This window comes from Eubalaena glacialis, chromosome 1 (assembly GCF_028564815.1).
Source record: "Eubalaena glacialis isolate mEubGla1 chromosome 1, mEubGla1.1.hap2.+ XY, whole genome shotgun sequence".
Classification (NCBI taxonomy): domain Eukaryota; kingdom Metazoa; phylum Chordata; class Mammalia; order Artiodactyla; family Balaenidae; genus Eubalaena; species Eubalaena glacialis.
Window position 1 is genome coordinate 48,927,199 of NC_083716.1, and position 13,995 is coordinate 48,941,193.

The following is a 13,995-nucleotide window of genomic DNA, read 5'->3' on the forward strand; positions in this document are numbered from 1 at the left end:
AGCTCTTGGGCCAAGAGCTGCGGACTCAGCCCCACTTCTCCCAGGGGTGGGTGAAACCTTACCCAGGGGCTGAAGCTCTTTCTCTTCTGTAGACACAACCAAGGAGAGGTCTTCCGGGCAGAGGCTAACGGAGAAGCAGACGAAGGGCTGCTCGGTCCTGGCCAGGTGGCGTACCACGGTCAGGAAGCGCAGCGGGTGGCCCTCCGTGACTGAGCTGTGCCTGCTGATCAGGAACCAGCAGGAAAAGGTCAGGCCCCCTGGCGGAGGGAAGGACCTGGCAGCGCCTGGGGTCAGAACACAAGCACGCCCTTAGGCTTTGTCCTGCTGTGGAAGCCTGTCTAGACTCACTGTGGCTCTGACTCAGCTCAAGGGTGGCCCTACTCTGTGCCAGCACTGTGCCCCACCTGACTCACACCTATTTTACAATGACCCCACACAGGAGAATGCTCTTGTCTCCTTATTCATACTTGCAGCAATAAGTCATATTCCCTCCAGGACTTGAGCCTGCATCCTCGAAGCCTCTCTCCAATGCTGGCCCACCTATTATTCCATGCTGCCTTGCCAAGGGAGTGGAGAGGTGGCACACCCCTGAGATCCGTCATCATGTGGCCCACGGGTCAGCTGGTCTAAAGCCAGGCCATGTGCTATGTGGGGCAGAGGACCCCGGCCTAGCTTGGCTAAGCCTTGCCTGGGGAATATTCCACTCTAGGGAAACCCATGCCCTCCCGCCTCGTAACAGGGTTGGCGGAACAGGCAGGGCCCACTGCCCTCACTGAATGGGCAGAATTAGGCTTGGAACCCTGCGCCGATGGGCCGTAAATGTAATGGCTCCTCAGTACCTACCCTCCCATAGAAACCCAGACCCTGGCTCTCCTAACAAGGGGTGCCTGGTTTTCAGCTGAGTGCAGCACTGTACAAAGCAGGCCAAGGCCCAGTCGATCCCCACATGAGCCAAAGACTGGATGGCCATCAACAGAGAACTCATATTCCTCTCTAGAGAGAGCCGTAAGGTGGGGTGAGGTGTCCATTTCAGCCTCTGTCAATCACTGACAAAATGCATCAAAGCCAGGCTCAGCCACCAACTCACCCACCGAGCCCATCAGTGCTAACAGAGCCCCCGCTCTGTGCAGAGCCATGGGCTGGGCCCTTGGGATGCACAGTGAACAGGACATCTCTGCCCCAAGGCAGGCATGACCAACGGGACAAGCGGGACGAAGAGGAAGACTCACGCTTTCTGGAAATACCAAGTGGAAATCGGAAATCAAGGCTCCCCAAGGACTTACTCCCAGGTCGGGGAGGGGACCTCAGCAAGCTAAACCCCCAGGGAAGCACCTACCTGTCCCAATCCCTCCAGAGACCGAGTATTCAGTGCTGGTTCCCATCACCGTAGACAGGGTTGGAATAAACAAACAGCTGGAACAGGAAAGTGTCTCAGATCATTGAACCGCAAGCCAACCTCTGGCGTGAGGTTTCCCCCTCTGTCCTTCTGCAGGGGCTTCACTCCCTCCTAGACCATGAGGCCCCAAGGACAGAAAGCACCTGATGCTGGCACCATGATCCTAAGAAAGGAATCTGCTCTGGAGGCTAGAGGGGAGGGCAGTCCAGAATGCAGACACACCAGGGGAATGAGAGGGTCCTGGCCCAAGACAGCTGGGGACACTGCCTCTAAGAAGCGACTGAGAAGATAGGGTGTCCATGACCCAGACATTTTCCACAGCTGAGTGTGAGAGACGATGGGAACTACACTTTTGTAATCAATATTATAATTCACCCAAGGCACTGGGAAATTAATAAAGTGTATTTCAAGTATATGAAAGCCTGTCATACCCATAACCTTCCACAGACATGTCAAATTCCACGAAGGATGGAGCCAGGGCTGCCCTCTGAGGCTGCAGGTTGCGTGGGGAGGTCATGGAGATGAGGCTCAGTGCTGTCTGAAGGGCGGTGGTTGAGCCCTGGGATGGCCCTGAGGGCCTGAGGGCCTGTGTGACTGCTGGGCAAGGGCTGGTGTCCAGGGGACCCTCAGCAGGCACTGGTGCCACTGCCTGTGACCCTAGGGCAGCAAGCAGGAGAAGAGCTGTGTCTTTGCTCAAACCATTTCTGCCCCTCTTCTGACAACAGCCCCCATATTTCTGCCACAGCCCCGAAGGAGGGCTCTGCAGAGTACCATGCCGTTCCTAACCCTGAGGGTGTCCTCCTGGGCCCTCCACTGGCCCTCCCACCTGGGCTCTCTGCTGATTCTGATAACACGGAATTGTTGTGACAACCTGCTCCTCCTAGAAACTTCTTCTCACTTTAATTCTATCGTGGCCCCCACCCCTTTCCAATACAGGTTTTCTGTTGCTGTCACTGGCTTACCCCATTGGCGGTCGCTCACTGCGGCTTTGTCTTGGTTCTCTGGCCTCCACACTCTCTTTCACAACAGCCTGTCTCCTCGAAAGCTCTGTCTCCCACCTCTGGCTGCCGACTCAAGCCTGACTCTCCATCCTTGCTTTTCCATTGGGCCTCCTTGCCTCAATGTCCTATGCAATCTTACGTTCAGCGTGTCCATGCCTCTCTTTTCTCCAAGCTGGTTCCCTGGACCAGCATCTTTCCAGGTACCAGGCCAATGCTTGGTCCTCCTGACCTCCTAACTCCCCCGAACTGTGAGCTGTGCAGAAAGCTGACACTGTTCTCCTGCCCAGGGCCAGCGCTGGGCACTCCTGCGTGTGCTGTGACATGAAGGTTTCCGAGCTCCAGGCCCAAAGGGGTCAAGTACACACTCATCATCACCATCCTGTATGGGGGTAGGGGTCTCCCTCCTTCCATATCTGGTCTTTATCTGGGGACCACTGATCTGATCCTTCTGCTTTTTCCTCATTTGCTCCATTGAGCAGCAGGCAAAATCATTTTTAAATCTGTCTGCTTCCCATATGTCGTAAAGGATCCCTTACAAGAAGTGCATATTCTCTTTTAAATCCCATTATCCTGCCCCTATTCCTTCCTCTGTCCTCACCTGGGCATCCAGAGTCCCCTCCATGTACGTGAGATGAACTGAGGATTTTCGCTGCAGCCGATGGAGGTGGAGCAATTCCAAAACCTAGAAACTGTCTGAATATCATAACAAACAAGAGAACCAAATGAAGACATTTTGCAGGCAGAAATTTTCTCCAGCTTCATCTGAGCACTGTCCTAGATCCCAGAGCTTGCTGGCTCCCCCTCCATGCCTTCCTCTCTCTGCCTGGAAACCCTTTCCTCAGGCCATACAGAAACAGGGCATCCCTGACCTGACATTCAGACCAGACAGCTGGTGAATTTAAGTGCTTTTGACTTAACCAGTGGGACCTTGAGAGGAGAAGGGTTTCGTTGGAAAATAACTTTGTCATACTTTGTTTTTAAGTTTCTAATGGAATTGACTAATCAGCTGAACTAAGCACGGTGGCCTTGTCTGACAGCCCCACAGCTAGAGGTGGAAAGAGGCTGGCCTGGCCCCTGGGTCCCATGCCTGCTGGCTGGAGGGGCTGCCTTCCGTCCCCCTGCACTTGGTCCTGTGTGTCAGCAGGGGTCCAGCTGGCCTGTGGCCCTGGGCACCACCCTCCCTACACCTACACTGTCTAGGGCAGGGTGGCCCGGCCGCAAGTACTTAAGAGACCTTGACCTCCCTCCTAGAGCCTTTCTTTCCTCTGCTTTTCTGTCTTCTGTGTCTGCTCCTCCTTGTGCATCTTCTCTCCCTGCTGTGGCTCTCCAGGAAACATGTGGCTTCATGGAGGGGCTGCAGTGGGAAGGCCCCACAGGACACAGTGGTGCTGCCTCTGTCCCCGTCCCTGTAGGGAGCCCAGTCGCGGCCCGTCACACCAGCTAAGCTCCCTGTGGTCCAGCCTCGTGGCCGTCAGGCCCCTACAGCCTCCATCCCTCTCAGCAGGGCATCTTCACCTGGTCTGGTGAACTGCACAGGCCACAGGCCTCAGCCACTGCCACTCCCTTGAAGTCCCCCTCTTTATACCCAATCTCCCGACTTTGGTCCTCCCAGCTCCTCAGAGCTCCCACTCTGAACCGAGCATCCCATCCAGCGCTATTCTGTATTGTCTGCAGGACCCTTTGCTTATTATCCCTCTCCCCGAGAACATCAGCTCCATGGGAGGGGCTACGTCCGCTCTGCGGGCCTCACACTGTTGCAGACCCAAGGCTCCTCCCTGGACTTGCAGTGTCCATCGCTGGGAAGGGGGAGGGGGCACTCTTACTGCCCACTGTGCACTCGCATGGCTGCCAGGGGCTTGGCAGCATTTAACGTGCAGCACACGGTACCTTAACACGTCTGGTTCAATGGCTTGGGAAGCAAGCTTTTCAAAAATCCTGCTGAGCCCCGAGTGCAAGGGGCTGCTGCCGGTGGTCAGAGCCTGGTGGCAGTAGGTCATGAGGGTCCTGAGCATCCCCGCCTCACACATGACCTGACGGTTCTTCTCCGACTTCACCAGGGACTGGATGTGACTGGCTACGGAGCACTGGATCTCCTTGGAAAGCTAAGAGTAACCAAAGCAAGCAGTGAGTCCTGGAGGTCGGCATGTTTCGTGGCCCACTTTGGTAAGCTCCCCACTAGGCCTTGAGTTGGTGGTGGGGCGAGGTGACTAGCCCTCACAGCCTGTTCTTACTGCACCCCATCTGTCCTGGGCCTCTCAGACAGGGCCTCCTCACAGGAGCTGTCAAACAGGTAGACAGCTTAAAACAGACGGCAAACTGGCAAGCAAGAGGCTGCATCAGCCTGAGACATGTGGTGCTTGACCCACACAATGTTTAAACCGTTTCGAAATTGCTAACATTTAAAAGCCTGGAGATTCCACGTAAAAGTCCAGACTTGTGGCCTCTCTCAAAAGGTGGAAAGATCTGGTCACACTGCTTTGCCATCCTGTGTCTGTCGAGAAGCAGTGGGAGCTGGGCAGCGGCTATGCCCTCTAGCGGGTCCCACAACTCACCCCCTACCCACTGGCATCGCTCACTCAACAGTCCTATGTTTGAGTTTGCGCCCCCAGCCTAGAAGGTGGAATCCTCCTGGCAGTGCCAGCCTGCAGGAGGTGCCCCACCCAGGCTGTTGGCTGTGGCAGCTGCAGCCCCCTCCGTCTTCATGTGCCAAACCACACCAGCTCATACAAGCCCCTGAAGTCACGGCTCCAGAGGGGAAGCCTTCCCTTCACCCCTCATCCTTTGTGCATGTCTCTGTGCTAAGCACATTCGGACACACAGACAGCTGGCCTCTTATCTTCCTCCTACTAGATTTCAACTCACTTCACTATCTTTATGTCCTTGAAGCCCATAGGATAGAGTGCATAGAATCAGCTCAGTCAGTATTGAGCCAAATACAGTACATTGTTTTCACAATCTTCCTTTCTTCATAAAAGGGTAAACCCCTGGAATTCCCAGCCTCCATGGATATATAAATGGGGGGGTGGAATTTTCTTCATAAAAACTTTTAAGACTGTCCACATTTTCTTTTACTTTGTATAAGACTCTCTGAAATGACCAGGATACCAGTTAGATCTTAATGGAGTTTTCCTGCAGTGGAGGCTATGTGGGCTCCACCCAGACCTCCTTCTCCAGGTTAGTGTACCCATCACAGCTGCCCCTCCTGTGGAGGTCAACCTCCCCTAAGTGGTAGCTGCCCTGCTATGTAACCCCCATATATATGTTCATGCATGCATACATGTGTGTACATGTACACATACATGCACGTACACACATACATAAAAGTGTACACACATAAATACAAACACATATACATCGCCCCCAGACTACAGCCAATGAACCAATGCCCTTCAGCCTCTGTGGTGCAATTCATGCTGAGAGCCCCGCACTGTAGGCTCAGGCTGAAGCTAGACTTCAGCTGATAGCATGTCCTCACTCAGCTCCTTCCCCTGCACCACTCTGCTTCCCTCACCTCCCTTCTTCTGAGTCCCTCCCTCCACAAATCCCATGCACCTGTAGCCCTGTCTCAGGCTCCACTTTGGGGAACCCAAGCGGAGACCCTAGCCTGCTTTTCATATTGCACACATTTGCCCTAGTCTCTGGTTTCAAGAAAAGGGATCTATGGTGATGTAGATTATGTCTAGCTTAGTCTACCAATGTAAAGCCAGGAGTCACCATAAAGGCACTTACTCTGGGACTCCGGACCCAACACTCAGAATCACCTCGCTCTACCATCACCTACCTCCCTGTGCATGTAGTTATTCGAGGCCACCCTGCCCAGAGATGGTCAAGAGTATGTCTGTATCACTAAGGGATAGAAATTTGTAAGATGGCGTTCTTCTTCAGGCTGTGAACTCAGTTTTGTAGCATATGTGTTTCAAGGATTACAATGTGTGGTGAAACATACTTACAGTGTTTGTCATCAGTTTTTAGATTTTTTTAAAAAGGAAGGGGTCACACAGCTCACCCTCCCATCCTCCCACGCCTTCCAAAAGCATGACGCCTATAGCTCCTGCCTCAAACTGATGGCATTCAGTGAAATTCCCATCATTACAATACCTTCGGTAATATTATCGACTTAAAATTTTAGACGATTCAATTTTAGTTTAAAATATAAACTACATTAGAATTGTTTTCAGGGGGACTGCTCCCAGGTAGGATTTTGTCACTCTGTCAACATCACTGATGTCAAGCAGAGATCTCATCACTCAAAGAAGATGGTCCCTGCAATGGACTGTTTGTGTTCCCCCCCACCAAATTCATACGTTGAAACTTAACCCCCAGTGTGGTGGTATTTGGAGGTGGGGCCTTTGAGAGATGCTTAGGTCTTGAGGGTAGAGCCATCATGAATGGGATTAGTGGCCTTAGGAAAGAGACCCCAGAGAGTTCCCTCCTCCCTTGCACCATGTGAGGACACAGCGAGAAGAGTGCCATGAGTGTGGAAGTGGGTCCTCACCAAACACCGCATTTGCCAGCACCATGATCTTGGACTTGCCAGCCTCCAGAACTGTGAGAAATAAATTTCTGTTATTTGTAAGCCACCTGGTCTATGGTGTTTTGTTATAGCGGCCCGAATGGATGAAGACAATCCCCTTCCCTGTCACTGTGGTATCTGCACAGCCAGCCTGAGATGCTAGAGGGACATGTATAACCCAACAGGGACCAGAAACAGAAGAAAGAAATGCCAGATCTAATTTGCACTAAACAATTCCATGTCTTTTACTTTAAGACGCTCTTCCATGTAGAAATCTCCCCAACCCCCTGACTCCCTTCCCCAAATCTTTCTTCCAATGCTCTAAGTGTCCCTCCCTACATCCAAAGAGCCCGCACCTCTGCCCTCCTTCTCCACTCTTCTCAAAACAGAAAAGCTGCTTCTACCCTCTTGCCCAGAAGTCTCCCTCTCCCAGAACTTGGAATATTTGGTAACTGCAGTCTTTTAATTTGGGGTGAGAGTTGGGGAGACAGTCTGCATGAAATAAGATGCAAAAATAACAACACAATGTATTATTAATAAGAATTAAAAAGAAATGTCTACAATCTCCAATTTTTATTACCAGCACTTCACTTATTGCTTTGGGGACTTTTGGCTTTCCTTTTTGTTGTTGTTTTTGCTTTTTTTTTTCCTCACCAGAGCAGGAATACTTAAAATCTAAATATGCAAAAAAGAAAGCAAAAAAGAAAAAATTTTCAAAAGGGAGAAATAGAAATGCTGATCTTATCTAATGATGCCACAAGTTTACTCCAAAATTGCTCAATACCCCATAATGGAGGAGGGAAAATTGATCGTCCTCATTATCGCTGCAGCTCTGTCAATACCAATATTGACTTGTTTTGAATAAAATGTGCTGTTTTTTTCAATGTTGGTTCCAGTAAAATGGGGTTTTAGTGAAAATATGAGCAGTAGCAGGAAACCAGTCTGGTTTCTCCCCCTACAAATGGATTGATTTTCCTAACGCACATTACTTCCAATGCAGGAAGGGGATAGTGGTTCAATTAGGACTCAGTGGTAAGCGCTCAGGGTCATCAGCAGGCTGGACCTGCAAGGCAAGTTATCACAGAGAGACGTGCGGGGCTGCCTGTAGGAGTTTTCTGCCTTCTCCACTTAGCAGTTGAGTCTTCAAGTCTGTCCTTGTCCAGCTGTGGATGTTTAATCTTCTTTATCTCTCTCCCACCCCCCCCTTTCTCTCCTGGTCCAGATTAATATGGTGGTCCCAGAGCCCAATGAGGGCTGGGTCCTGGTGGGGTGGGTCCCTCCAAGGAGGCGTGGGCTATGAGTACATCAGTCCAGAGTGTGTCTTCTGGACATTAATCATGTAGTCCTAACTAAAAACCATCAGATGACCAGCATCTGCTTCCCCCAGACACTTAGAAAGAACTAGGGACTTCCACTGAGCTACTCAAATTTGGACTAGTCACTTATTCCAAATTTGGTTGAAATGTTCTTTATTTGATGATTTTGGAAGAGAGATGATACATTTTAAGTGACCTCTGCTCTTCTGGGATGTCACAGGTAAATAGCGCCCACAGATGTGTTTTATTTGACAAGTCGTTGTGGTTTTTATCTTTGCTTACTTAGAATTAGCTCTCTCTTTATATGAGCATAAACTTTCCATTGTGCACAGCCCCCACCAGCCTAATACACTCGTTTGCAGTGCCCACATGGCCTTATAGGCATGGGAGTCTGTGATCTTGGTTTAGGTGTAAGAGGGTCCAAATCCCATTGAATCAGTAGAATCCATGTCTAAAGGCATGGCTTCCTGGATGTACTTGTATAGATTTGCAATGAAGACCAAGATGCATGTGGGTGCCTGCTTTAAATCTTCTGCTTCTTTTACGAATTACATACATATGATGGCCAATACTTCCTGGTTACAGAAGCCTAGGATCTTATATTAATAAAATATTTGTCTCTTTCCAGCTTTACTTCCCAACCCCCCCTTTGGTCCACCGTGTACTCTACCTCAGTAACATCCTCACCCTTTGCTGAATACGCCATAACCTTTTTGACTGATGCCCAAAGTTGAGAACGTCCTTTCTAATCCCATCCCTTTGCTGAGGTCCTACTTATTAAAGAGACAATTTACACGTTCTCTCATCTAAGAAAACTTTTCTGATCTTCCTAACTAGCACTGTGTCCACACTTGAATCATTATAAACACCACACTATGACAAGCTATCTATTTACCAAGAACTGTGAACTGCTGCCAGAGACAATGGCTCCTCATCCTTGTTTCCCTAGCACATACCCCTGTGCCTCAAACACAATAGCTGCCCAGTAAGTGCAAGCACAAGGGCACAAGGTGTTCTAGGAAATAGCAGGTGCACTGGACCAGAGAAGGTGGTCAGAAAAGGTGATGTGCCAACTGAGTGTTGAAGAATAATGAAAACAGTGCCAGGTCAGCAGGGGAAATGATCTTTCCTGAGCCTGTGGTCAGCCCTGAGATGGAGCATGAGGACATCACTAGGGAAACCAGCTTGTAAACATCCATCCAGGAGGATGCCTGCACAGCCTGGAACCTGAAACATCTGTGAAGAGTTTCCGTCACCTTGGACACACACCCCCTCACTCCACGACAGCTAGGTCAGGTGAACAGTGGGCTCCGTGAGACCCAACATCAGCTTCCAGCCAGAACCCTTCCCCGCTGTGGCTTGGGCATCCTCGGTTAGCTCAGAGAAGGAGGGATTAACTTACCCTGAGTATCTCTATTGCTTTGGCCAAAGTAAATTGCTGACACAACTCTTTTAAGATATACTTTTTAAACAGATGTGTTGTTGTTGCTGTTGTTAGCAGATCTCCACACACGATTGTCTGGAGAAGATTCCTCAAACAAGACTGCAGAGCCCACAGTCTCTTGTAGAGATAAGAGATCCATTTCCAAGCATTCTGTGACTCCAGCCCCGGTGTGTTGCTTCTGAGCTTCCAAATAAACATTTACCCTTCCTTCATCTTCTGGGCACAGGGCACACAAATATCTACCCAGAAGTAGGTACTCATGTTGATTTGACACTAACTAATGGGAAACTTGGGCTAGTTATTTACTTTCTCTGGGCCTCAGTTTCCTTAGCTTTAAAATGAGAATAATGAAAATACCTACCTCACTGGTATGTTTTTGGTGGGAGTCAACAGAAACAGCATTTGTGAAAGTACTTTTCCTTAAAGGATGCAAGTGTTTTCAGAATATTAATCCCTTTTAGTTGCAGTCTTCTTTTCTTACCTTGTATCAGTAAGGTTCCTGATTAATTATCATTTGTATTTATCAATTAATTTATCAATTGTATAATGCCAGCTGGAAATATACCTAAAATGTATTACCTTCCATTTTGTATTTCTAAAATTTTATATACTGTGACTCAGAGTCCTAGGAACACCGAGTACCAAAGCCAGAAGAGAAAGGTAGGGGGTATGAGAGCACATACTGCATGCCAGGTAGTCCTAAGTACACTCGAACTATACTTCCCACTACTCTTCTCAATGGAAGAATATTATTATGAGAATACTGAGACCGAAGAGGTTACATCAATTTCCTAAGGTGACATAGCCAGTGAGTGGTAGAACTGGCACCCCAACCCAGGTCTTACTTCAAAGCCCATGATTTTAACACTGAGTCATGCATTCATTATAAGGAAGGGAACTCAGTATCTCATAAGGGGCATAAACTGATGGTCTACAGAAGTGTTTTATTTGGTGGGGGTAGTTTGGCTTTGCTCTTGTCTTGTTTCCCCCTAGCTAGATGTGAGTACCTCTAGGCAGGGCAAGTACACTTTCCTATGACCACAGGTCTCACCATTCCTTACTGTTTACACCTACACATTTACTTTACGACTCTGGCCCCAAGACATTGTGTCTGCAACCCCTGTGGTCTAGGCCAAATCTGAGTAGCTGAAATTGAGGTGCAGAGAAAGGAAGTGGCCCATGTAAGTCATAGAAATAATGATGGTAAAGGACTGGAAGAAAGGTCACCGGATAATTGGACCAGAGCTCACCCTATCAACTTTAACTTCCACTCCATCATTCTACGTCCACTGTAGCTTCCTTTTGATGCTCTTCATCTCCATGCAAGATTATGTCTATTTGCTCTATTTAAGAGGCTACCCTAAGAAGTCACTTGGATTTTGACCAGGATCTGAGACTTTTCCACTCAGGGACAATAGAAATATTTGGGGAAGAATGGGGTCAGAATGAAAGAGCAGAAGAAACATAGAAATTCAACATATTTAAAATTTCTAATGTGTTGTAATTTAATAAAGCAAGACTCCTACTTTGCCAATTTCCTTGTTGAAGGAAATGGCTCTTTTCAAATAGCTTGCCCTTACACAATGCTATCCAGGGCTATTAATGCTGTCGATACTTTAGCTATTTGAAACCCACATGATTAGTTCAATGTGTTTGAAATACAGGCTATTTCCAGAAAATGGCACCCTTTCCAAATTGAGGTGCAAATCAGCTGACAGATGCAGCCCGAGCCTGATCTTCTTTCTGTCCCATCATACTGTGTGGGAGGCTTCCATTGCAGTAGAATCTGGAACACACTCAACAGTGAGAGGAGGTGTACATTGACGATAGACAACAGTCTCTCTAATGCCCAGGTCTGATCATGTCCTTGCCTTCCAACTGCCTCCCACCCACGGCTACCACCTCCCTACAGGGAAGGCAACTTGGTGCAGTGGCAGGAGGTCCTGGAGCCTCCCATCAGGCACATCCTCCACCTAGCTATGATGTTAACTCTGTCACTTAAGTGCTACAAGTTTCAAGTCCTCATCTGTAAAGTGGGAATACTGATGTCAACCTTGCAGGGTTATTATGAAGATCAAATGATAAAATGCTTGTAAAGTTTTGGCAACTAATAGCAGTAGCTACACCAGTCAGCAAGTGTTTCCCATGGTGCCTTGTATGTTCTGCTTGCCATGTTAAGTGCTCCTGCATTGCTTCCTCACAATAATGCCATGAGGAAGATGATATCATTCTCCCCATACTACAGCAGAGAAAATTAAGGGTCGTGGAGGTTAGATAATTTGCCATGGTTCTGTGACTGTTAAGTGGCAGAGAGATTTGACCAAAATCTGTCATCTTCAGAGCCTCATATAGTGGGTGCTCATTAAACACAGCAGTGATGATGATGACAACAATGACACAGGATGGTAATCCAATAAAATCCAACTGCCTGTGTATGGTACTCAAGGCCCCTCATGATGTGGCTTCAACCTACTTCTCCTGCCCCATTTACTGCCTTTCTACCCGCATGGTCTATCGTAGCCCAACTGAACTATCTGAAGTCCCCACATGGGCATCTTCACGTGTGCCTCTCTCTGTTGTCTGAGTGTCTTGTCCCGCCCTCCTCTACCTGATCTGGCATAGACAGGTCTCTTCTTTAAAGTCTAGCTCCAGTGTCCCCATCTCTGTGTGGCTTTCTCTCCCCTCTGCCCCAAGGCCCTGTGGGCAAACCTTTGTTACAGTTAGAATATCTAACTATCTTCTCCACTCGTCTGAGTACCCACCCTCAAACTCAGACTGTGTGTTACTGTGACATTGGTCTCTGAATCCCCAGTGGCACCTAGTAGGTGCTGCGTAATTATTCATAAAAGTAAATACATCACATTGGTGGCCCCAACACAGGCTGAGTTCCACCTCTGTGAAACTGGATCTGACTTCCCACCCTCTGAGTTCCTATTGTCATGCACAGAGCAAATAACCCTCTGCTAAGACATGAACGGAAGTGCAGTGGTGCTGGGACGAGAGAGCCCTCCACTACTGGTCAGAGTTCTAGCCCAGAGCCACGTCCCTACAGCAAGCCCCTCATGGCTGCTGAGCATGCCAGAAAGAAAGAGAAAAGGCCTTTCTTCTCAATTAGTTACTTCTTCCAGGGGCCAACTCAGCTCCAATAGAACTGAGCTGGACTCCACTTTTGCCTTGTGCTTAGTACAGCAACATTCACAATAAAATTCCTATAGTCCAATTTTAATACTGGCGATGATACAAGAGGAAAAAAAATCAGCTGGATTATTTGTTTCCGAGAGCAGCTCGCACTGCTAGCGTTTTGCAGAGGGAAAAATCCCCTCTTGGTCATGAACAGAACAAATTTAATGTGGCCACAATTAGAAATAAACCAGACAACCCATGTAAGTAGTTAAGTTGTTGCTTCTAAAATGATATCTGTACCTTGGAAAGCTATCAATTTCTCATCCATAAGGTAGGAAGAGCATCTGAGGGATGTAAAGTGGGTAAGAGCGTAGGGATGCTGGGAATCACCAGGCCCACCTGAAAGGAGATGAGGGGGACCTCACAGTCCATCTTTTTAGTAACACTGCCATCTACTGAAACTTCCAGCTGCTTTCTCTGCCCCAAAACCTGCAGTCCTTCAGTCAGTCTCATTTCAGCATTTTCTTGTGTGTGTCTCATTTCTCATTTGATTTACTATTCTGTTTGTTGTTATGAGGTTTCCCACTGGCCCCCACCTTTCAGAAGTTAATTACTATAATTACCCAACTTTTAATAGCTGCTGATTTGGCATCTGCAGAAAATTTTTGAGAAAATGTACCACTACATTTCATTTGCATATTTGAGAGACAGTGCGTGAGAGTTAGACTTTTCCTAAATTACTTATTGTGACCTGAATAGAGAAAAAGTATCCTACCAAGTGGAAGCCTCATTTGCATACTTAATTTGTCCAATTACCATCACAGGATGAGGGAAAGTTCCTCCCCACACACTGATGTGACAACTCATGGCGTTTATCTGAAACTGGGGCTCATCCACAGAGTCTTCATGCACTAGGAAGCGGAAGGACAGGCCACTGTCTGCTCTGCATCACTTCGTCAGTCATCCTCATGGTGGAGTTTTGCACAATGTGTTTATCAGCAACCGTTTGACTGCTAAGACCACCCAAACCACTGGCTTGGCTGTTCTCACTGCAAGTGCATTGCAGGGTATGAAATACAGCTAAGGAAGCCAGGCTTCCTCACAATAAGGTGATAGCCCCTGGAAAAGTGTGCAACGCCAAGATGCATGACCTTGCATTCTGCAAGAGCTGCAGAGATGAGAGATCTATTCATCAAACACGT

The 13,995-nt window shown here is 48.4% G+C and overlaps 1 protein-coding gene across 1 annotated transcript in view; it reads right to left on the minus strand.

Annotated features, from left to right (window-relative positions):
* WDFY4 (WDFY family member 4) overlaps positions 1 to 13,995 on the minus strand; it is a 250,641-nt gene that overhangs the window by 179,283 nt on the left and 57,363 nt on the right. The window contains exons 14-18 of the mRNA XM_061196332.1: positions 4,285 to 4,499; positions 2,996 to 3,090; positions 1,828 to 2,053; positions 1,337 to 1,413; positions 63 to 284 (exon numbers count right to left, since the gene is read on the minus strand). Coding sequence (XP_061052315.1) covers positions 63 to 284; positions 1,337 to 1,413; positions 1,828 to 2,053; positions 2,996 to 3,090; positions 4,285 to 4,499 — 835 coding nt within the window. The remainder of the gene's footprint in view (positions 1 to 62; positions 285 to 1,336; positions 1,414 to 1,827; positions 2,054 to 2,995; positions 3,091 to 4,284; positions 4,500 to 13,995) is intronic.